This window comes from Mesoplodon bidens (genome assembly GCF_964165515.1).
Source record: "Mesoplodon bidens genome assembly, chromosome: 3".
NCBI classification, from domain to species: Eukaryota; Metazoa; Chordata; class Mammalia; order Artiodactyla; family Ziphiidae; genus Mesoplodon; species Mesoplodon bidens.
Genome location: NC_138178.1, coordinates 71,945,757 through 71,970,810, shown reverse-complemented (window position 1 = coordinate 71,970,810; position 25,054 = coordinate 71,945,757). Strand labels below are relative to the sequence as shown.

Genomic DNA, 25,054 nt, shown 5'->3' with positions numbered 1-25,054 from the left:
AATGGATTAAATGCTCCAACCAAAAAACAGACTCACTGAATGGATATCAAAACAACACCTTAATATATGCTTTCTACAAAAGATGCACTTCAGACCTAGGGACACATACAGACTGAAAGTGAGGGGATGGAAAAAGATATTCCATGCAAATGGAAATCAGAAGAAAGCTGGAGTAGAAATTCTCATATCAGAGAAAATAGACATTAAAATAAAGACTATTATAAGAGACAAAGGAGGACACTACATAATGATCAAAGGATCAATCCAAGAAGAAGATATAACAATTTTAAATATTTATGTACCCAACATAGGGGCATCTCAATACATAAGACAAATGCTAACAGACATAAAAGGGGAACTCGACAGTAATACAATCATAGTAGGGGACTTTAACACCCCACTTTCCCCAAAGGACAGATCATCGAAAATGAAAATAAATAAGGAAACACAAGCTTTAAATGATACATTAAACAAGATGGACTTAATTGATATTTATAGGACATTCCATCCAAAAACAACAGAATACACTTTCTTCTCAAGTGCTCATGGAACATTCTCCAGGATAGGTCATATCTTGAGTCACAAGTCAAGCCATGGTAAATTTAAAAAACTTGAAATAGTATCACTTATCTTTTCTGACCAGAACGCTATGAGACTAGATATAAATTACAGAAAAAAATGGTAAAAAGTACAAACAGATGGAGGCTAAAAAATATGCTACCAAATAACCAAGAGATCACTGAAGAAATCAAAGAGGAAATTTAAAAATACCTAGAAACAAATGAAAATGAAAACACGACGACCCAAAACCTATGGGATGCAGCAAAAGCAGTTCTAAGAGGGAAGTTTATAGCAATACAGTCCTACCACAAGAAACAAGAAAAATCTCAAACAAACCACCTAACCTTACACCTAAAGCAATTAGAGAAGGAAGAACAGAAAAAACTCAACGTTAGCAGAAGGAAAGAAATCATAAAGATCAGAGCAGAAATAAGTGAAAAAGAAATGAAGGAAACAATAGCAAAGATCAATAAAACTAAAAGTTGGTTCTTTGAGAAGATAAACACAATTGATAAACCATTAGCCAGACGCACCAAGAAAAAAAGGGAGAAGACTCAAATCAACAGAATTAGAAATGAAAAGGAGAAGTAACAACTGACACTGCAGAAATACAAAGGATCGTGAGAGATAACTACAAGTAACTATATGCCAATAAAACGGACAACCTGGAAGAAATGGACAAATACTTAGAAAAGTACAACCTTCCTAGACTGAACCAGGAAGAAATAGAAAATATAAACAGACCAATCAGCAGCACTGAAATTGAAACTGTGATTAAAAATCTTCCAACAAACAAAAGCCCAGGACCAGATGGCTTCACAGGCGAATTCTATCAAACATTTAGAGAAGAGCTAACACCTATCCTTTCAAACTCTTCCAAAATATAGCAGTGGAAGGAACACTCCCAAACTCATTCTACGAGGCCACCATCATCCTGATACCAAAACCAGACAAAGACATCACAAAGAAAGAAAACTGCAGGCCTGTATCACTGATGAACATAGATGCAAAAATCCTCAACAAAATGCTAGCAAACAGAATCCAACAGCACATTAAAAGGATCATACACCATGATCATCTGGGGTTTATCTCAGGAATGTAAGGATTCTTCAATATACACAAATCAACCAATGTGATACACCATATTAACAAACTGAAGAATAAAAGCCATATGATAATCTCAATAGATGCAGAAAAAGCTTTCAACAAAATTCAACACCCATTTATGATAAAAACCCTCTAGAAAGTAGGCATAGACGGAACTTACCTCAACATAATAAAGGCCATATACAAGAAACCCACAGGCAACATTGTTCTCAATTGTGAAAAACAGAAACCATTTCCTCTAAGATCAGGAACAAGACAAGGTTTCCCATTCTCACTGCTGTTATTCAACATAGTTTTGGAAGTTTTAGCCACAGCAATCAGAGAAGAAAGAGAAATAAAAGGAATCCAAATTGGAAAAGAAGAAATAAAACTGTCACTGTTTGCAGATGACATGATACTATACTTAGAGAATCGTAAACATGCTACAAGAAAACAAATAGAGCTAATCAGTTAACGTGGTAAAGTAGCAGGATACAAAATTATTGCTCAGAGATGTCTTGCATTCCTATACACTAATGATGAAAAATCTGAAAGAGAAATTTAAGAAACACTCCCATTTACCATTGCAACAAAAATAATAAAATACCTAGGAATAAACCTACCTACAGAGGCAAAAGACCTTTATGCAGAAAACTATAAGACATTGATGAAAGACATTAAAGATGACACAATTAGATGGAGGATGACACAAATAGATTTGTGGACGACACAAATACCATGTTCTTGGATTGGAAGAATCAGTATTGTAAAATTACCATACTACCCAAAGCAATCTACAGATTCAATGCAATCCCTATCAAACTACCAATGGCATTTTTCACAGAACTAGAACAAAAAAATTCACAATTTGTATGGAGACACAAAAGAACCCAAATAGCCAAAGCAATCTTGAGACAGAAAAATGGAGCTGGAGGAAGCAGGCTCCCTGACTTCAGACTATACTACAAAGCTACAGCAATCAAGACAGTATGGTACTGGCACAAAAATAGAAACATAGATCAATGCAACAGGATAGAAAGCCCAGAGAAAAACCCACGCACATATGGTCACCTTATCTTTGATAAAGGAGGCAAGAAATACAATGTAGAAAAGACACCCTCTTCAATAAGTGGTGCTGGGAAAAATGGACAGTTATACGTAAAAGAATGAAATTAGAACACTCCTTAACACTGTATACAAAAATAAACTCAAAATGGATTAAAGACCTAAATGTAAGGCCAGACACGATAAAACACTTAGAGGAAAACATAGGCAGAACACTCCATGACATAAATCACAGCAAGACCCTTTTTGACCCACCTCCTAGAGTAATGGAAATAAAAACAAAAATAAACAAATGGGACCTAATGAAACTTAAAAGCTTTTACATAGCAAAGGAAACCATAAACAAGATAAAAAGACAACCCACAGAATGGGAGAAAATATTTGCAAACGAAGCAACTGACAAAGGATTAATCTCCAAAATATACAAGCAGCTCATGTAGCTCAGTATCAAAAAACAAACAACCCAATCCAAAAATGGGCAGAAGACCTAAATAGACATTTCTCCAAAGAAGACATACAGATAGCCAAGAAGCATATGAAAAGCTGCTCAACATCACTAATTATTAGAGAAATGCAAATCAAAACTACAATGAGGTAACACCTCACACCAGTCAGAACGGCCATCTTCAAAAAATCTACAAACAATAAATGCTGGAGAGGGTGTGGAGAAAAGGGAACCCTCTTGCACTGTGGGTGGGAATGTAAATTGATACAGCCACTATGGAGAACTCTATGGAGGTTCCTTAAATAAATAAAACTAGAACTACCATATGACCCAGCAATCCCACTACTGGGCATATACCCTGAGAAAACCATAATTCAAGATGAGTCAAGTACCACAATGTTCACTGCAGCACTATTTACAATAACCAGGCCATGAAAGCAGCCTAAGTGTCCATTGACAGATGAATGGATAAAGAAGATGTGACACATATATACAATGGAATATTACTCAGCCACAGAAAGAAAGGAAATTGAGTTATTTGTAGTGAGGTGGATGGACCTAGAGTCTGTCATACAGAGTAAAGTAAGTCAGAAAGAAAAAAACAAATACTATACGCTTACACACATATACAGAATCTAAAAAAAAAAAAAAAAAAAAAAAGGTTCTGATGAACCTAGGGGCAGGACAGAAATAAAGACACAGACATATAGAATGGACTTGAGGTCACAGGGAGTGGAAGGGTAAGCTGGGACGAAGTGTGAGAGTAGCATTGACATATATACACTATGAAATATAAAATAGATGGCTAGTGGGAAGCAGCCGCAGAGCACAGGGAGATCAGCTCGGTGTTTTGTGACCACCTGGAGAGGTAGGATAGGGAGGGTGGGAGGGAGATGCAAGAGTGAGGGAATATGGGGATATATGTATACATGTAGCTGATTCACTTTGTTATACAGCATAAACTAACACAACATTGTAAAGCAATTATACTCCAACAAAGATGTTAAAAAAAAAAGAAATTAACAAATAGCGGTTCTAAGAGATTAAAGTAAAACAACAAAGTACTCATGACCGCTCTATGATCAAGTCCAGACTCGAACTTAAGTGAGCCTAACTCCAAAATCCATGCTCTTTTCTCTTCCTATCACCCCAATTCAAAGTAGTGTTTTTCACTAATAATGAAAATCTAAATATTTAGATGTAAACAATCATAAAATATGCCTTTCTCAAAATAAAAATAGCATGGGGGAATTCATAGTGTGCCAGAGTGACAATGCAGTGCTCTCTGTCCAGTGCTCTTTTCCCAAGTGCAGGGCATTCTATTACCCACGATGGCACAGTCGTCGGCACTCTCAAATGCCTGCCCACAGGCATGGACATGGTGATCCTGGGTGGAACAGCAGCCAGGTTTTCTGATACCGTGTTGTACTAGCAGAGCCTGCCTTCTAGTAATTCCTTTCTTGCCTGTTGTGGTTTCCTACACTAGAAACTAAATAAGAGAGACTGGCTCTTCTGCCAGGGACCCAAGGGCCAGGGGAATAAGCCCTAAGGTGGTCCTCACAAGAGTCTGCACCTTCCAAGGGTGTGGAGGAAATGGAGATGAGAGCTGGTCACTATCTCCTAGCTCACTTGTTATAAAGAAAATGTGTCATGAGATTCGGCATGTGCCCTGAGAGATGTGGTCACCCAGGACTGCCTGGGCTTGCTGGGGAGTGAAATCAGAACTTGCTGCTACTCAATGATGACCTAAAGTTCTACCCAGCAAAAAAAACAAACAATTAGCAAGCCTGGCCAGAAAGACAGTCATTCAGTCCTTGGGTGGACTGAAGTCAGGCTCTGGGTTCTGTGCCTCTTCCTTCTCCAGCTCTGGCAAGGATGACCGAGGAGACTGCTGTGCTGAGGGTCCCCTTGAGGATGCCTGGCCACCAGCCTGACATCTGAAGCACAACTCTGGGGATGGTTCTATAAAACATATCATTTTGTTTGCTACAAGAACATCCTGGAAGAAACTACTTGGTACTTTATGTGTCCTCTGCTTGACAGTCCAACAGGAAATGTCTGTCACTTTCTTTAGGCTTACCCTGAACAGCTAGTGACTTTTATCATTAGATCCTGTAAACAGATTACACACGGGTGGTAGAAAGTTCTTCAGAACTGAAATTGTAGATCACTTCCAGGCAAGCACCTAATAAGGCTTTTTAGAAAAGACATTTTGGGAGCAAATGGCATCAATGGCTTATGTTCCCTTGGCTTTTTTGGCCATCTGAATTGTGTGTGTTTTTGAATACTACCTTAAATGATTTCTGGAGCATGGTGGGGATTTTACATAAATGAATCCCTCCCATGTACCATAATCGCTATAGAGTTACTTTTTAGAAGTTGCTAACAGTACTTTTTCAGACATTTCTCAACATTTGTCTCAGGTTAAAAGTGCATCACGTGAACCCTAGTTTGTTCTTCATGTTCATGTTCCATCTTTTTAGGTAGGTCCAAAGTCTGAATAAAAATTTTTAAAGGGCTTCCCTGGTGGCGCAGTGGTTGAGAGTCTGCCTGCCGATGCAGGGGACGCAGGTTCGTGCCCCAGTCCGGGAAGATCCCACATGCCGTGGAGTGGCTGGGCCCGTGAGCCATGGCCGCTGAGCGTGCACGTCCAGAGCCTGTGCTCCACAATGGGAGAGGCCACAACAGTGAGAGGCCCGCGTACCAAAAAAAAAAAAATTTTTTTAAATATAATTTTAGTTGAAGACTGTATGGAATTTTTATATTTTTCCAATGTTTGGTATCATAAGCCATATGACAATAGAAACCTTTGTGTCTAAAGCTTAGTCCTTATTCCTAATTATTTCCTTAAGATGGACATTACGTAGAAATTACTGGGTCAAAGTATATCACTGCTTTTATAAAGCTTGGCAGGAGTGACCCAAGTGCTAAACAGAAAGGCTGTACCTCTGGACACTCAGTGACAGGGTGGGACCTGGACGGGGCTGTGTGTGTGATCCGTCCTATCACTAGTTAATTCCTATTGCCATTTTGCTGTCTTTGCTAAATCAGTAGATTAAAATGCTATCAAATTACAGCTATAGCTCTATCATATTAAAATTCCTAACACTTTCAAGTGGAACTATTTCCACTTTCCAAATGTTTTATAAGACTGAAAAAGAGAATTGGTCATCAACTTTGCAACTCGTTAGCAGCAGGCTTCCTCTACATAAACAAGGACAAATTACTGCTGACAAGTTGCTCTGGGTCTCACCGTCTTCCGCATGACACTTTAACAAAGGTAAGACAAAGGCCATTATATGTCTAATAATGTTGCATCTCTCCAATTTTCAAATGTGGTGGATTAAAGAAGGAAATTGCTCATACCTGAATGCAAATTCCTGCTGCCCCCCTCTTTAGCTGTGTGACCTTGGGCTGATTACCAAACATCTCTGAGCCTCAACCTGTTTGTTGGTTAATGGAAATGGTGTCCCCTAGCTGGCTGGGCTGTCTGAGGACTGAAGGGCTGTCTGTGTTTGTGAAGTTGCCTGGTACACAGACACTCATTAAGAGGTCCCTCTGCTGCCTCTTCCCCTTCTAGACCAGGGGTTTATCTCACCATCCTGTCCAAGCAACTGTGCATGGGATGAAAGCATCCCATTGTCTTAGGTGATGGACCTAACTGATCTCTGCAGGATAGGAACCAGGTGTGAATCAAGGGCAATAATCCATGGCGACCGGGGGTATTTTTATTCTATGAACGGAACGTAGAACAGTAGGCCCACACAGTGCCCCCACTGTGGGGACCCCCAGCGTCCTCCAGGATGTGGAACTCATCTCCATATCTGCTCTCTGCTCACAGGGCTGAACAAAGTGTTCTTGATTTCATTGCCCAGGCTTCCTTTTCCATAGAATGATGACAAAGGACTAACTGTCGACCCTTAAGATATTTCTCAGCTTTTCACATACTCTCTGCATGGAGAAGGCACTGCCTCGGACACTGACGTGAGTTCACAACTCCTGTCTCCATCTATGGGTGAAACACCTTCCAGATCAATGTAGGGAAAAGGGAAGAGTGAGGACTGGAACAAAATGCCCAGGTGTGTGCACAGATCACTGATCAGAATCCTTATTGGGTTGCTATAAATCGAGACCTGCTGTCAAATAAGTTTGGGACACAATGTGCCAAAGGGTTCCTCAAAATTATGTTAGGACATGCAGCCTCTAAAGATGACTGTATCAATATTATTTTCCACTATGATTATTCTTTTAAATATAAAGTTTATTGTGAAGAATTGTAACTAAGAGAAATTCCAATAACAGCTACATAAATGCATGTGCTTTTTTTTTTTAACTTGGCTTTAGTGCCTTTTTTCTTTCTTTTTTGTTAATTTAAAAAATATTTTCTAAAGTCTACTTAGGTCTACCATGGAACCTGAAAAGCTATAAAGGAGTCTCTCTGGTCAATTTATTGATTTACTCAGATGCAATGAATAACTCAGAATTTTTTTTAAATGACTAATGATCATTTTAAATGAGAAATACTAAATTTTAACCTCAGCATTTGAAATGTTATCAAACCATACAAGAAACAGACTTTTAAAACGTCAAAAGCGTGGCACAATTGCAACAAAAAAGGGTTCTCCTTAGATTTTTAAAATAAAATTTCTTTTAAAATAAAATTTCCCTAACTTACATTATCTGGGTCACTCTTCCAAAGATGCCCTTGGTCTGTACTTCCCTGGTGGTGCAGTGGTTAAGAATCCGCCTGCCAATGCAGGGGACAGGGGTTCAATTCCTGGTCCGGGAAGATCCCACATGCTGTAGGGCAACTAAGCTGGTGGGCCAGAACTACTGAGCCCGCTCTCTAGAGCCCGCAAGCTGCAACTGCTGAGCCTACACGCTTCATCTACTGATCCTGCATGCTACAACTACTGAAGCCCAAGCACCTAGAGCCCAGGCTCTGCAACAAGAGAGGCCACAACAATGAGAAGCCTGTGCACCACAACGAAGAGTAGCCCCACTCACGGCAACTAGAGAAAGTCCATGTGCAGCAACAAAGACCCAGCACAGCCAGAAAAAACAACAACAACAAAGATGCCCTTGATCTTGAATCAAAAAACAAATATAGGTAAATACTATGAACCCATAGCAGCCCAAAGAAATAAGCTACATGGACATCAGTATAGGTAGGTCAAGGTAAAAAATATCCATCACACACATGACAGAATCCTCAAACCAGCCCATCTCCTCTCAGCTCCGCCCACCCCCACCCCTGCCCAGCAGCCCAGGGCACGACTAAGCACACTCACCGCATGGTGTAGAGCAGAGTGCCATCATCCTCCAGCCGCAGCAGCTTGTTGGGCGTGGTCATGTTGTGGGCGATGGACTTCTTCCCATTGTGGAAGAAGGTGTCTGGAGTCCAGATTTTGCTGGCAAGGAGGTTGTTGAGAGGCAGGCGCTGCATGGGCCCTTTAAACCGAAGCCTTTCGTCTTTCCAGCTTTGTCGGAAAAACACGTCTATGGTGTATTCCTAGTGCAAAGGGAGGCAACCAGGTGACAACTCAAGGAGAGGAGGCCCTGGGCCAGTGCCTTCAGGATTTAGAGTGGTCTGGGTGGGGCCGCGCCTCACACCTACCATTTCCGTGTCAGACACTGGGCCGAAGCTGGTGACATAGATGTCCGTTCTCACCTGAGTGATACGCTCTGAAACACAGACACAGGTTCCTCACCAGGGCCCCAGCTCACAATTCAGAGGGACATAACTCAGGGTGGAGTAAAACGGTGTCAAGGAGCCTATGTGGACTTGTCTTGCCAAAAAGGCAGAGAATGTCAAATGATGCTTTAAGTAAATGTCCCTGCTAAAAATGCAAATAATGGAGAAAGACTAAACATATTCCTCTGGGAATGTATTTGCTAGAAGGTCCCTCCTTACCTAATAGAGCAGGTTCAAATGTACCACATCTAAATCGGTTAGAGCCAAGGGCACCACACATGCCTGAAACGGCACATGATTCTCAGCACAAAATTAAGCCAGTTGTACCCTGAAAGCATATTTTACTATACATTTAGTTTTATCAACTATATAGGGTCAAAGTAAAAACTGTGATTATGGCTCTAGTGAAAAATTAAACCTGTAACATGTAATGGTGTGATGAGCACTTGCACTGAACAGTGGATTTCTGAAAAGGACTCGCATAGATGGGAGGGTATGACATTGATTATAAAGTATTTCCTAACATAGGGTAACCTCCGCTTCAGTAACACCTAAGAAGTGGTTCCTCCTTAAGTGGACCAGAATGGCCTTACCATTATCTGGGGAGAAAAGGGAGTTTGCAGGGAGACCACTTCCCCTGGCTTCTTGCATCTGGAAAATGAAAATATGCAGAAGCCTTAGCAACACCACCAATTCAAACTCCTAGCAGGGAAGCTCTTTGAGGAATTGTTTGAACCACAGGAAACATGAGCTGGGTTTAAGCAAAAATTTCCCTTGGGCCTCGAGGGCCTCAGCCAAGGAGCATACACCAACCTCCGAGCCCAGGCCTCAGTCTGTTGTCGTAGCCATCCAGGAGCCCATCCAAGATCCTGGTGAATATTGTGATGTTGTCATTGGTTTCTTCTTTTACAGAACTGGTTGGCATTTGTGAAAAGCTTTTTAATGGAGAAACAAAAGAAAGAGTTCAAGCTTGTATTAATTATTTCTTACAAATTATTCTCAAAGTATAGAAACCAGGGAATAATATGGTGACTTGTCTTGAAGGGAGGGCATCTAAGAATGATCTCCTGTACTACCCAGGTTATTGTTTTGCATACATAAGCCTTATTCTTGAATATCTTGAATAACCCTAATTCTTGAATAGCCAGCCAGAGAATGCTGGCTCTGGGCTGGTCGCCCATCAACCTTACGTGATGCTCAAAATCCATCCCTCCCAGATTCTGAAGAGCTGTTTGTGTCAATAGTGTAGCCATTTTTAAGACATATTAGTCACTGCACATGGACTAGCAGAACCTAACCCACTCACAGGGTATTTCAGAAGTTTGGTTTAAACACAGAAAAACTGAGTCTTCATTTTGTTAGTGAGTCAACTGCAATGGGCTATAGGGTGTCGGGGAGACATTAAAAATTTTATCCAATTTGAAAGTAAGATTGGTGTGCCCAAATTTCCTTGTATCCTTAATTGGGAGCATTTGTGCTATGAGCATTATGCCAGGACTGGAGCATATGGTGAAGGGACGACAGAGTCTGTGGGCTTCTGTACCATCAGCACTGCCAGCTGCCAGCACACACAGCTCCAGCCAAAGCACAGGATGCAGGGAGCAGGAATTGTGAAGCCCAGGCTGAAAACCCTGGCTTTACGTGATGTCGCCTCAGAGGAGAGACTAAGGGAGCACAGTGTTCTGTGTGACCCAACATGTCAACTTACGATAAAACCCTGAGAAGACGGGCAGAACCTTCTAGGAGGTTCACAGGAAGAACAGTCTAGTTTGTACAATTCAGTGAAGTTATCCAGGCCTCAAAAGTGTATGTTGATGGAGCACCTGGAAATGAGAAATGGCCCTGAGCAGATTTGGGCAAACCGAGGAAGTTATCTGGAGGGAAAGAAAGTCACAAGTCTAGAAGACGGTAACACACCTGAACATCATGGGTTCCACCTCAGGCATCCATTGCTGCTTTTTCAGAAGTGCAAATAGCAAGATATGTGTTATTACCAAGAACCTGACCTGCACATCTGGCTTGGCTTCAAGGGGAACTCAACCCAGCTGAGAGCCAGCTGTGGTCCTGAGAAGTCAAGCACCCTTGGTACTTGGGAGAAGAACAGAGGGCTCCTGGGACCTCCCTGTAGTGCCTGACTGTGGGGCCCCACTGTGCTCATGCACTTTCTCTTCTGTGAAGTGGCTGGAATGGACGCTGAGCCCTGCCATCAGCAGGTGGATCAAGAGGGCAGCACTGAGGGCAGTACCTGCCCCACCCACTTCTCAAAAATTGGTCATTTTCACTGACTGCATCTAAACAGATCAACTCTCTAATGGCCTAAAGTGACTCCCTTTTGAATGAGACACTATAAAGTTCTTTGGATCTAATTTTCCCATCACCATTAAAATGCATATTGTTGAAGCTCTAACAACCTAAAATTCAGCCCTGTTAGTATGGAGCCCACAGACACACACTTTTTTTACTCTGTGACTTAGTGTTTAAAAATATTGAATTCCCTTTTCTCTGACATCTATTGTAGTTTCACACTTTAGAAAGACAAAGCACTCAGCCTTGAAGACCTAATGTCAGGACAAAGGGGCTTAACACTGTCCTCCAAGTTTATGAAAGAAAGTCTGTGCACATGCCCAGTTGAACACCTATTGCTCAAAGTAAATCTGACCTCAATGTCCACGTCGCATGGTGCTCATAACTCTCACCAGTTTGGTTATTCAGTTCTGGGCTTGGTCCAAGTGTCCAATTTTTGGAAGGTCCCCGTTGGCTCTTTAACTTAGAGGAGAGATGAGAGCATGCACACTAGTAGAAAAGGCTTATCACTTGTATGTGGAATCTAAAAAAGCCAACTCATAGAAACAGAGTAGAATGGTGGTAACCAGGGGCTGGGGGTGATGGAACTGGGGAGATGTTATTTAAGGTTACAAACCTCCAACTAGAAGGTAAATAAGTTCTGGGGATCTAATGCACAGCATAGTAATTATACTTAACAATACTGTGTTATAAACTTCAAAGTTACTAAGAGGCTACATCTTAAGTGTTTCCATCACAAAAAGGAAATGATAATTATGTGACATGATAGAGGTGTCAGCTAATGCTAAGGTGGTGATCATATTGCAATATATAAATGTATCAAATCAACACACCCTAAACTTACACAACGTTATATATCAATTATATCTCAATAAAAAATGTAAAATAAAGTCACAATGAGAAAAAATAAAAGAAAAAGCATACTTTAATGTTTCAAGCACATTTTTAAAAACTATTACATCTGTTGTGAAAATGTTCTTAAATTATATTTGCTCTGAATAGCCTTGACTGTCCAGAGACAGAGACTATGGAGATGCCCACAGACCATGCAGTCCCAGTGCCTGTCTCCAGGGGAACTGCCTCCCAGACACTCTGGTACACTGCTCCACCACTGACTCAGACAAACACCATTCCACATGGCTCTGAATCCTGCTTCACAAATACCCAAATCATTGCCAAAAGCAATGGGATAGTATGCAATGTCTAAGACTTCCAAAGCTCTTCTTCCACTTTTTGGCCAAAATTTTAAAAAGAGTTCAAATGTATCTACACCCATTTACACATAATTACACTTTTCTTGCAGGAATTTCAATATCTGCCATCTTTTGCTGTAACTGCTTCTTCTATTTATCTGTGGACTTTTTAATTTTTTTTAGAGAGGCCATGGCTGGGGATTTGCAGTGATTTTTTCTCTATTTTTACTGAAGGTAGGCCCTAGGAGGTAGGAAACGGTTTCTAAAAAAGTCCTGAAAATGCCTGTCGGGGCAGGAGTAGAGGTTCCTCTCGTGAACAACTGGGAAGTCCTCCTCAGTCCATAGATCTTCCTCAAAAACCATTCATCTGCAGCTCGTTGTTACAAAATGCACCGCATTCACTGCTACGGAGAGGAAGGCCCTTCCCTTACCACTGAAAGCAAATGACATGCCAGCGTACAGGAGACTCTCAGAGGGGTCTGGTGAACTTGCTCACGCACATCAAGTTGTATAATCTTTACAGACTGCTTCTAATATACAGAGTGACTTCAGCTTGCTTTGTTCCATTTGGGCTAGGAAAACAAAGTAACACACCAAGAGTGGGCTGTGCCTTCGGTGAGCAATTCCACGCAGTGAGCAAATCCACGAGTCCTCCAGGTGGAAACACAAGATGCCCTCAGCCCTCTAAGGTACAGAAGGCAGGCTCCAGCTTGCATCTTCACTGTTCTGAGTAAAACCAAAGAGCTCTGCCGGCCCTCAGGTAAGCTGTGAGTACACAGCTGCTTCCAGGATAAGGCTCTGATCTCGGGGAGAAGCTGAGACTAGATCCGTTATTTCTGAGAACGACCTTAGATAAAGTAGAAATGCTTGAAAAATTTGATTTCCCCTTCAGTATCAGGATTAATGAACTAGGATCTCTGAAAATATGAACTGTTTCCTTATAGTTACTGCCTGTTTTCTACAAACACATGTCACATTTAGTCTATGAAACAGTTGCAATATTTTCAGATTGATATTCCAGAAAAGGGATCATAAAGGAAATGTAGACCTAACCATGCATGTTAAAACATCCTCATTTTTTATAACTTCCTACCCAGGTACAGGTCTATACAAAAGGCACAAGGACTCGATTCCTAAACTTGAACTCTGAGCCCCATATTCCAGACTGAGGAAGGAAGCTGGTGGTTGTGACATGGGCAGTGATACGGGTGGTACAAGATGCTCAGGAGGTGGAAGGGCTTCCTAAAACGCTATGAGTGGCCCCTGCCAGGCTTGAGGTTCTGGGTCTTTCAGAGACTTCTGATGAGGTGGAGTGGGGAACAGACAGCCTTGAAACGTGGTCCACTAATGGGTTTATTTCACCAGCAGAGTTTTCAGAACAATAAATGTGAATGACTTTAGAAAGGGTCAACTCTAGCAATTGTGCAAATTTCCCACCTGTCCCTGGGGTCTTACATCTGGTCTCTTCAAGGCGTTTGATTCTGTGACTTCTGCATTAGCCTCTTCAGGGTTTCTAGGGGTTTCTAGGCCCTAGAGACTCAGCTTTAATTCACCCAGGAGGAATGCGCACTGGTATTTTATAATGTCCCCAAGTGATCTTCATGTGCAGCCATGGGGGAGAGGTACTGTTCTAAGCCTGTCTAGATTGGAAACAGAAAGGTTGCTCTCTGAGCCAACTGCCAGAGTGACTCCAAATGACCCCAGAGAGTGTCTCTTCTCTCTCACGTCTTCAGAGAGGCTGTCGGGTTGGGCCCAGTGCTTATCCCAGCAGCTCAGCTCAACAAAGGTATTGTGGACATCAACCATGTGCCTGGTATTGTGGTGAGGACTGGTGGTGTCAATGAGAAAGGTGGCGTCCCCAACCTAGGGAACATGACTGCATCTAAAAGAATAAGCCATGTTCCCAGAGGATTTCTGTAGAATATGGTTGGTGCAGGAATCTTTGCAATATGCAGGGCGTTCTACGTACCCAAAGGGGAGGGATCAAGCTTTGTATGGGATCAGAGGAGAGGAAAGCAGACCTAAGGCTTCAAGCATGAAGATCAGGTCTCAAGCCAAAGGAAGGGGTTGTGAGCAGTGGCACTAAGAAATTGGGAGATTGGTATTGACATATACACATTATTATATATAAAACAGATAACTAATAAGGACCTACTGTATAGAACAGGGAACTCTACTCAATACTCTGTAATGAACTATATGGGAAAAGAATCTAAAAGAGTGGATATATGTATATTTACAACTGATTCACTTTGTTGTACAGCAGAAACTAACACAACATTGTAAATCAACTATACTCCAATAAAAATTTTAAAAAAGAAAAGAAAAGAAATACTGACATTTGCAGAGGGTACGTTGAACTCTGGTGAGAAGAGCCACGTGTGTGGCTCAAATCATGGCGCATTCATGTGAAAAGCTCCACCGCTAGGATCTAGCCTGAAGGTGGTGGGAAACTCAGAGCATCTTAACAGGGACATTTTCTTTCCTTGTGGCCCCCAGGCACCTTGGGGATGATGGACTTAGAAGAGGCAAGACTGGAGGCGTAGAGACCCATTGCTCAGGTGATGGCAGGGGGTAGAGGCGGGATGGATGAGGCCATCAGCAGCGTTTCAGATGGGGAGTCGGGGAGGAATGGGGAGGGAGGAGTCTGAATACAGCAGGGCAGGGATCCCAAGAGAACTGTCTCCAAAATCAGTTACGAACACAGGGTGAAACCTGCAGTAGAATCCATACATTACTCTGAAAGAGGAGTGAGCAAAGAGTTGTACTGGTAGTCAAATCTAAGAGTCTTTTTCTTTTTGAGGAAATTTTACTCCAGTGTATCTTTTCTATCAGTATTACAATCTCTGCTAGTAATAACACTGTGAGGTGGAGTCCATCTTTAAAGGTGCTTCATTTTACCAACTGATGCCTGATGAGGTCTCCTTATTTCAGTAAAGGGTTCAAGTTCAAGTTCAAGTTATGTCATTATTTCTGTGGAAGAAAAATCTTTTGTCCCGTACCACAAATGGTGCTATTGATGGCAATGTGTGATGCATTTCTTGTGATGTTATCTCTGCTTATGCTGACAGGCATTTTTTGATTTCCATAAAATAGGATAGGTAATTGCATCTGCAGGCCAGCTTGAATGTGAACTTACTTTGGGACTGGAACAGAATTGCTTTTAAGCAGCAGCTTATCTGTTTTCTTGAACTGTATTTCTTTCTGCATTTTTTCTTCAGTATTTAATTACTTCTGAGAAATGTATCTTCAGTTTATTTGCTTGTTACTTTAAGCTCACTAAATAAGTACCTCTAAATGGCATGGTTTTGTGATGTTTTCTTCAAATTTCCATTGCACGCAACTTTAGCTAACCATGTTAAAAAATATGTAAAATTTAATTTAAAAAATGGTAGATATAGCCAGACGTGAAAGTCAACCCCGAGTTTCCAAATAAGAGTTGTTCCCTCTTATGGTGGAAAACGGGGATTGACATGTGTGCTTTATGTGGATAAAGTCATGGCCATAAAACATTATGCCAGAACTCTTAGATGGCGCCCCTGTCAAAGGTGCCCCTGGTCCTGCCTGTCAGCTCCGTAGACAGTGCTCAAGTCCACCCTACCCCTGTCTGCCACCCTCCATGTAGACGCTCCACTCCTGTCCCCAACCACTGCAGCCTGGTTCAGAATCCTACCACCTGCAAGGTGCAACCCAGGTCCCGGTCTTGCAGGCCACACCCCCTTCATCTGACTCTGCCCACTTCCCTAGACTCAGCCCCTTCCCTCCCCCCAGCCACACTGGGTGCCCCACATATATGATTATAAAGCACATGAATCATACTGGTGCTTATCACACACGGGTCTCCCTCCCCCCAACCATTCCTATCAGTAATTACATCAGGTCTTTAAAAAGTCTTTCATTCACCCTATATCCCCTCCCAGCTATTGTTCCATCCTTAGCCTCTCTTCTCATCAAAATTCCCTGGAGTTTTCTGCTCAAAGGTCTCTGCTGTCTCTCCTCCCTTCTCTTGCTCCACTCCACTCGGGCTTTGCCCAACTGCCTCCCAGTGAAAGCTCTCTTCTGGCCGCTCCTCCACACTGCCAAACCCGAAGGTCCAGTCTCAGCCCTCAGCTGACCACATCCTCTTCTTACAACACTTCTCCGCTCGTCGCAGGACATGACTCTCTTTCTTCTTCTTATCTTCACTGGCCTCTTCTCCTCAGTCTTGCTTGCCTGCTTCTTACCTTCCTGACCTTAAACGCTGGTGTGTTCCAGGGCTGTCCGGGGACCCTTTTTCAGTCTACACTCAATCTCTGATTGATCTCATTCAATCTAATGGCTTTAAATGTCTCTCTCAAGTTCATGTCTCCATCCCCAATCTCTTCCTCTCTGACTCCAGACCTGTATGTCCAATGGCCTGCCTGGCCACTTGGATATCTAACAAGCATCTCACAGGTCCAAGACTGCACTCATGATTCTCTACAGCCTCTTCTCCTACTGTCCCCACCAGCACAACAACAGCCAATTGAACCCATCATGTTTTCAGGTCAAGCACTGGGGAGATCATCCCTGACTCCTCTTCTTTCACGTTCACATCAGCCCATCAACAGATCCTGCTGACCGAAATGCCCCTCCCCTGGGTCATTGATTTGCCTCTTAACTTCCTCCCTGGTCCCTCCCTTACTAAGCCTGCCCACCTTGGACTCTTAGTGTATTCTCCACTCGGCAGCCAGAGTCAGCTTTAACGTTTGTCATTCTATGGTCACATCTCAATGGGCTCATATTTCACTCTTCAACAGCCAACTGCTCGTCCTGATACTACCTAGTGTGGCCTACAAGGTCCTTCATGATCTGACCCTCCCAATTGCTTCTCTGGTCTTGCCTCCCACCAACCTTCCCCTTCCTCACGCTGCTTCCTCATCATCCTGCATCTGCTGCTTCTCTCACCTGTCCAATCATCTCCATGAAGGGCGCTGCTCACATGCTCACTTTCTTTAGACATCTGCTTGAGCACTTCTCTCCAGCACACTCACTACTTCCTACTCTGATCACTCTTCTCAGCAATCCTTGTGACCCAACTGATAAGTATGTGTTTACTGCACACTAGAAGGAGTCCTCCTGGAAGGCAGGCTCTACTCTGCCCACCACAGAGTCTCAGCACCTAGAACAGTGCCTGGCATGTAGGAAGGACTCAGTAAACACTGATGCAGCCACAGGGCACCGTACTGCAGGATGCCCACATCCTGATCCCCAGAACCTGTGACTGTGAATGTGCTCCCTCACGTGGCAAGGGAGACTCTGCTGACATGACTTTGCCGTGCCCACCCCATGGGTCTAGTAAACCTCAGGGTCTCCTGGTCACAACACCCAGGACGGCTAGCCTGGACTTAGCACTCCCTCCCTACCTGGCCATGTTTCAGCATTTAGCACTCATTCAGCAATTTATCCTTCGCATCAACCCTGTGACTTAAGATCCATTATTAACTCCACCTGGAGATTAGGAAACTGAGTTGCAGGCAGGCTTAGTAATTCTGCTGCCACACAGAGCAGCTTCACTGTCCTCTGTCAAAATGACACCTACATCCCTGAAATAGGAACCAAATTGATTATGGAGTGATGGCCCCATTTTTTCTGTTGTTGTTAAAACTGAAAATGAACTGGTCCTGGGTTTCATTTATTTTTAGGTTTGCCTTTTGACCTTGAAATAAAGTGTTAAATAAATACAAATAAAACAGAATTTTCAATGAACTGCTAAAGCCAGTTTCATAGTATATCTTAATTTTCCTATAATATGGTTCCCTCGCTATAACATTATATTTCATAGTACATATTTTGTATTTGATTTTATTCAGGCTACGATAAACCAACTATCTTTAGAGCAGTGTTATTTGAGTTCTAGGTTAGGGCATTTCAAAGTATAGATTTTCCCCCACTCTATCCCTTTTCGTTGCACCTTAAATATCCAGACATTCTGGAAAAGGTCCTGCATGGAGGGTGCTAGCCCAGGCCCTGAGCCTGGAGATGGATCCTGACTTTTCCACTTTCCAGTGATGAAACTTAGACATGTTTCTCTGTGTTCTATCGCCTGAACTCTTTTCACCTACAAAGTGAAGGTTTTGTGAAAATTAAACAGTACGTTTTTTTGAAAATGCATTCTGGAAATGAAGGAGAAATACTCATGTAAACACTGATAATTATTGTTGCTGCCACCATAGTTCTATGATAAGATTTTTCTACTTTTGATTCTAATATTTTCCTTTGAAATTTCACACCAATTAAAATATGCATGTTATGCAATTGCACCTTTGTAAAAAATCCAAAAGCCCACATTCTCCTTCTCCCCTTGAACCAGGCCAGTGACTCACCTTGGAGCTGATGGCCAGACAGGGCCGGCTGGGTCAACTCTGGCTGACTGTCCTTCTAAGCTCTGCCTGTTGGCATGATAAACCTGCTAAGAGTTTCTTCTACAAAGTGTGTAATTTGGAAGTATTTTCTTTTGGTGCCTTAAAAAATATTGGGCGTTACTCTGTAGCAGGATCTTAGTCACCTAAAATGTTTACTATATGTGAGATCTCTGGCCATCTCTGCAGCCTCCACTTAGACGCCCCCTCACCTGTGTGTGTCCTAACTGCTTCACAGCACTTCTCTGTGTTTTTACAATTGTTACGATGGCTTTTTGTCCTGGGTCTTGTGAACCAGCAGCTACAGGCAGGAAGAACTTGCCATCTGGGGATTCACAAGAGAGAACTTGCCATTTAAAAAGACATTGTGACTACTTAAATGACTCAGAGAGAGTATACTTTCTGCTCTAGTTAAAAGAAGAGAACTGTCCTTGAGAAAGTGTATGAACAAGCCCTCTTCATGAAACCAAAGGTCCCGGTTAGCACACTTGTGTAGACAGATAAAGAAGAACCTTATCTGTTCCTGTTCTTAAGCTACTTCTACAAGAATCTGCCTATAATTGCCAATTATAAAATACTGTTTTCCAAAGTCTATTTGAATTGTAGCTCCCATGTGATAAAATTCTAATGCATTTTTAATTTTCCAATAGATAAACCTCTAAAAAATGTTTAATACTATTAAATGAATGGAATCAGATTTTACCTTATCATTGAGTTGATAATCCTCAAATTTATCTTACAGTTAACACTGGTCAATCAAGTCTGATAAAGTATGATTTTTCAAATGATGATAAACTAATTCCAGATTAAATTTAATATTATGTATTTTGACATTACATTGATTCAGACATTGTTTCTGTGCTAGTTTTTTTTTTTACCATGTACATTTGATTACTGGTCTCATTAAAATAATCATAATGCCTCAAATTAAACCATGTCTCTAAACGTGACATTGCATAAGGCTGACAGGCAAATAGGCCTCTGTTCTGTTATACACTTGACTCATGCTCTGTTATATAACTTAAAACTAACAGAAGAATTACAAAGGCTACTGAAAATGAGCTACTGGTGGCTCTGATCAAACTTAGAAAATATAAGGGAGAAGAAGGAGAAGAAATGAGACTCATATTTTCAAAGCAATTTCACATTATCTTATATAATCACCAAATACATTTTACTTATCACATTTATAAATTTCCTGATTGCCAAATCCACATGCTTTTCACAAACACTGGGTATAACTTTGTACTGCACAAAAGCACACGTGTACTTGTCTCTTTCCTTCTGCTCCCTGACTGGTTTCCTGTCACCCTCCTAACCCTCCACCAGTTGTCTGGTTTCCTTTACGTATTTACAGGCATCAGCATTTCTCTTGTCCCACAATGCTCAAATTAAGGCCTTACATGCTTCCCCGTTCACCTTTCTTTAGAACCAAATCACATAAACTCTTTCTTTGGGGGAAATAACAGAGCTTACCCAAACTCTTTTTTTCCTGTAATTTCAGAACAGAAAACTCTCTCTACTCCAATGCAGAGAATCCCTTTCAAAAACTATGTCCCCTTCCTCTATAGATCAGTCTGACTTAGACCTTCCCTGCAAACCACATGAAATCAAGAGGGGAGCCTCAGGACCACCAGGCAGGTTCACTCTGAGGAGGGCTGAGGACGGAACTCCAGCATGACCGGCTTGGCGAACTTCCCCAGTTAGCCATCCTTTACTCTTGCCTTCCCGACCATAAGACAGGGCTAATGATGCTTAGCTCATAAGGCTCCTCCTAGGGTTTATCTAAAACAGACCACATAACAAACAGGCACTCTATATTGCAATAGCTATTATTTTGTCAAGATTTTAAGCCAAATAAGTGTTCTGAAACTTTCTTTGCAATTTGACAAAATTATTCTTAAATTCATTTATAGTAATAAGCAAGTGAAAGGAGCCTTGTATAAGAAGGGAAATAAATAGGGACTTGTGCCCCCAGGTGTCAAGATGTCTTCTGTTGAAAACCACACCCTGCTGGGCTTCCTGCTTTGCTGCAGATCCTGGTGCTCAGAAGCAACTGGACATGTAGGACCAAGAGCTAAAAGTACTCAGGGGAGCTGACGTAAAATCCCACTTACAGGAAGATCTTCTAATAGAAATGATCTCAAATACTTAAAATAATTGTAAGCCAAATATGTTCACTGTAGGAAAATGCAATAACAGCACAACCGGAAACAATGTAAACACCCCAAATTAGGGAAGTAGCCCATGATGAAGCATTTATGCACTGTAATAATATTCATCTATTTTAAATCATACATTTCAAAGTTTGTAGTAACAAAGTATTGGCATGAAGAAAGCACAAAAACACAAAACTGAAGGCACAGTATGATCCCAACTGTATAAAGCTAGGCATAGAAACAAGGGGAAGAAAACACACCAAAATATGAAGAATGATTGTTTCTGTGTGGTGGAATTAAGGATGTTTTTCTTTTTCACATACTATTCTGTGTCTCACACATTTTCTGCAGTCAGTAGGTATCGTTTTGGGATGGACTATTGACCTTATATCTAACAGATTCAAAACTTCTCCAACAGCTAATTCTCTAAGGAGATTGAGGGGTATTCTACCATTTGCTCTGTATTAGCTTCCAGAAACTAACAGATATATCTCTGTTTTGAAGATGACCTCAGAAAGCCATCAAATTAAATAAGAAATAAAGTATAGCTGCTTCTAACAGCTAAACTCGGTATGCACATTCCTTCATATTTCAGACTTTCATCCACCAGAGAGTACAATACCTTCGTGACTACAGAATGCAGATTCACAAAAATATATCTGACCAAAATCTTAGGAAAAAATACATGTTCTCAATCCTAGCCTATTTCTTACCTCTGAAATACTGCTAAATATATGCGTTATATATAGTAAGCAAATTAACTACCTAATGTATTAACTTGGAAATTTAAATATTGTGTATGATTTCACTTCTAAACACACTTCTCATGCAGAGATATGTAGGAACATCATGGTTAACTCCTATAAGGTTTAGCAGCAGGGAGAGCCCTTGAAAAGGAAGACATTCACTGAACAGATAAGAAAACCAAAGGCACAGGTAGGGAAATAACCACTCAAGACAAGCAGCAAGGCAAGAATAACAACTAATGCTCTTTCCCAAGGGAATACCCTGAATGGCTAAGAGGCACGTCCCACAGGCATGGTTAGTGTGCACATTCCTCACGGTGCTGAGGACTGGACTAGTCCGTGACGGAGCTGGTACACAGCCCCACTGCCGTCATGTACCAGCCACACACCTGGGGATGGTCACAAGCCTCTCTCTCTCTCTCTCTCTGTTTCCTCCTCTGTACACACCTGGGAATGTCAAAAGAACAGAAAGTGTCCAGAGGACAAAGAGAGAAGGTCATGCTCTTGGAAGGGTCCTCCTTCCTGCCAGCTAGCAGGGATCTGTTGCAGATTCACCGTGCCCTGAAGATCCCTCCATGTTTCACACAAGTGCAACCTCCACAGTTGATTTTCACAGAAGGGGTGCTTGGTGACTTTTGTCCTAAAATTTAACTTCTTAATTATACTCCACCAACTTCAAGTGACAATCCTTTTGATCAGCCAGAACAGTTTGGGGAAGAAGAGGAAAGGAGTTGATAATGCCAAATGCCTGGGTGTCCTGCAGATCTTCAGGCACATGTAGTTTCTGGTATCTACCTCTGCATTCAGATGGCCACAGTTCAAGGCCTATGCCTCAAGCCAGGACCACTGCAAGTCCTTGTCAGTGCTGCCTAGTGTGGGCCTGGCTTTAAAGGCAAATTCCTTTGCATAATGGCACCAAGGAGGGCAATCAGAATGGTGATCATTGCCTTGTCTAACAAGCAATAAATGTCCTTTAGGCAGGTCAACTTCTGAATCGTGCTTTAACCTGAGTGGGAGGAAACACAGCCAACTCTGAAACCATCTTCTTCCACTTTTGAAAACATAATGTGCCTCTTTTCTCTGACTCACTTCAGAGACCCACACTTGGAATAAAGGAATAAAGTGCCTTTATTCCAAGTGCCTTGCTCAGGAATAAAGTGTGGGGTAGGGCAAGGACTCTTTTATTTATTTACACCAAGTTCAAGGGTGTGGGACTGCAAAGGTGGCCAGCGAAGGTTTGCTAATACACTGCTCAGCAAAGTTTCTGAAAGGCACTTGTGCCCCGAAAATCGTAAAATCAAAGCATAGATGATAACTTACCCAAAGTGACTGGCTAAGTTCATGGAAATACAAAACAGAAGGAGGTTTTTGATCATGATAAAGCTAGAGAACATTCCATTGTCCATTCCCAATAAGAATAATAGCTGAAGCAGATGAATTTGGAAGAATAACTGTTCCTTTCTCAACCTTGATCTTGAAGCTGAAAGGGGGAAAAATATATAAACATGAATGTTTCTGTGACGCAGTTCCTGGAATCAAATCACACTGCTAACACACACAGTTCAGAAAGAAAGGAGCCTGGCTGTCCTTGTGCAGCACGGCTCCACATCAGGAGTTATCTGTGTTCACTGGCCTTTTTATGGGGGCATAAAAAGAAATTACAGTAGGCTTAATTTTCACTTTTACTCAAGGTGCAGAATCATTCCCCTAATTTATTTTTTCCCATGCCTCAAATACTTTGTTTTATTTTTACCATGTTATCAAATGACCCATTAGTCCTATTATTAAATTCAATGCCTGAAGTTATCTAACTGTATTTTGCATCTGTCAAATCCACAAGTGGAATACTTTTACCTTTCTGAAATATTTGCCACGCGTTCAAAGTCAGCAAGCTACTCCTTGTTCTTCAAGGTGCTGAGAGACAGTATATGGAAAGAGGGGGAAAAAGGCACATTTAAGAAACAGGTCTTCTACAAGATCACGATAATATAAGAACTGGCTTATAAGGGAGGGTTGCCACTTTCTCAGCAATCTGTCCCCATGACTGAAGAACTTAAAAATCACTGCATTTGGGAAAGTCTCTTGGCTCTGGGCTCTGTGCTGGGCCCTAATTAATGCATTTGAAATCCAAGTAGCCACAATCCCTGGGCTCTGCAACTAACCTTAGCGAAGGCATATATTTCTCAATATGCGCATAACGCAAATAGATACACGTCTTATAGGAGCACCGCGTGTTCAAAAGACACATTTTCCCGAGGCGACCCCAGGCCAACTCCGGAAATGGGAAACACACAACAGGTACTTCCACCTCAGAATCCAAGGCCCTCGAGTCGAGAAAGACAGGGCGGGGGTCGCCTGGGCGCGTCCTGGGGCTTGTCGCCAAACCCGGGCCAGGGTCCCGGCGGCGAGCAGGCGGCGCTGCATGCGGGAAACCGGGGCGGCGCCTCCTGCTGCCCTCAGCCCGGAGCCGGAACCCCAAAGAGAGGCTGCGCTCCCACGGTCCCGGGACCGCCGCGGGGGCTCGCGGGAGCTGGTGGGCGCGTGGGCGGCACTGCGGAAGTAAGCCTCCGCCGGCTTGGTGCCCACGGCCCGGCAGGGTCGGCCTCCTGCCCGGTCCGCAGCGGCGCGCCCAGCGCCAAACGCTCGCCGACCCTCCCCGGCTAGCTTCTGGCCCCAGCAGACCTTCCCGGCTCCTGCCCGGGGTCCGAGCGGAGCGTCCTGCCGGGCGGCGCTTTCTTTCTCGGAGAGAAGCGCGCGGTGCAGTGCCGGCTTGGTGTCCCCCGGCCTCGAGCAGCTCGTGCGACCCGCCCGCGCCCCCCGCCGCCGAGCCGGCGCCCACCCTGCAGGAAGCTCCTGGACGCCGCGCGCCTCGAAGGCCTGGGGCCGATGGGGCCCTCCGGATAGGCGATCCCGCCCGTCGGCTCCAGTGACGGCGGCGGATGCCCCACGCCCCAGTTCCTACCGGCGAGCCCGTGGGCACTGAGCCCTGGTGCCCCGTCCCGCGGGGCTGCGCCGCTCTGGACCCCCCTGAGCTCCCGCGCTGGCTATGCCTCCGCAGTCGCCGGGGGAAAGTTTGCGCTCCCGGCCGCCCGTGGCTCCCCGCCTGTCTCTACCTGCCTTCCCAAGACAGGCAGCCCCGATGATAAGGGTGCGGACCGAGCCGGGGCCGCCCGTCCTGTCGCCCTCGCCCGCAGCTTCTTACCCCACTTCCCCGGTCCCGCGCGCCCGGGCTTACCCTGCGCGCCGGCCCGGGAAGGCAAGCCGTCGGTGAGGGTGCATCCTCCTCCTCCTCCTCCTGCTCTCAACCGGTGGCAGGAGCGGAAGGCCAGTGCGGCGTCACCGCCCCATGCCGCCAGCGCGAACTTCCCCAGTCCTCCCGGGCCGAAAGGCTCCGGTGCCTCCCGCGCTCCCGCCGCCGCC

General features: G+C 43.3%; 1 protein-coding gene across 2 annotated transcripts in view; it reads right to left on the bottom strand.

Annotated features, from left to right (window-relative positions):
- The window catches only part of GABRA5 (gamma-aminobutyric acid type A receptor subunit alpha5), a gene marked incomplete at its 3' end in the record, with an annotated part of 98,989 nt that extends 74,283 nt beyond the window's left edge, over window positions 1-24,706 (bottom strand). The window contains exons 1-5 of one of the 2 annotated variants that reach the window (XM_081230178.1): window positions 24,685-24,706; window positions 22,955-23,114; window positions 9,666-9,787; window positions 8,775-8,842; window positions 8,449-8,669 (exon numbers count right to left, since the gene is read on the bottom strand). In XM_081230178.1, coding sequence (XP_081086304.1) covers window positions 8,449-8,669; window positions 8,775-8,842; window positions 9,666-9,787; window positions 22,955-23,040 — 497 coding nt within the window. In that variant the 5' untranslated portion in view covers window positions 23,041-23,114; window positions 24,685-24,706. Of the gene's footprint in view, window positions 1-8,448; window positions 8,670-8,774; window positions 8,843-9,665; window positions 9,788-22,954; window positions 23,115-23,488; window positions 23,527-24,684 lie in introns of those variants that run through there. The other variant, XM_081230177.1, reaches the window with a different exon arrangement.
- Window positions 24,707-25,054: the final 348 nt, after the last annotated feature.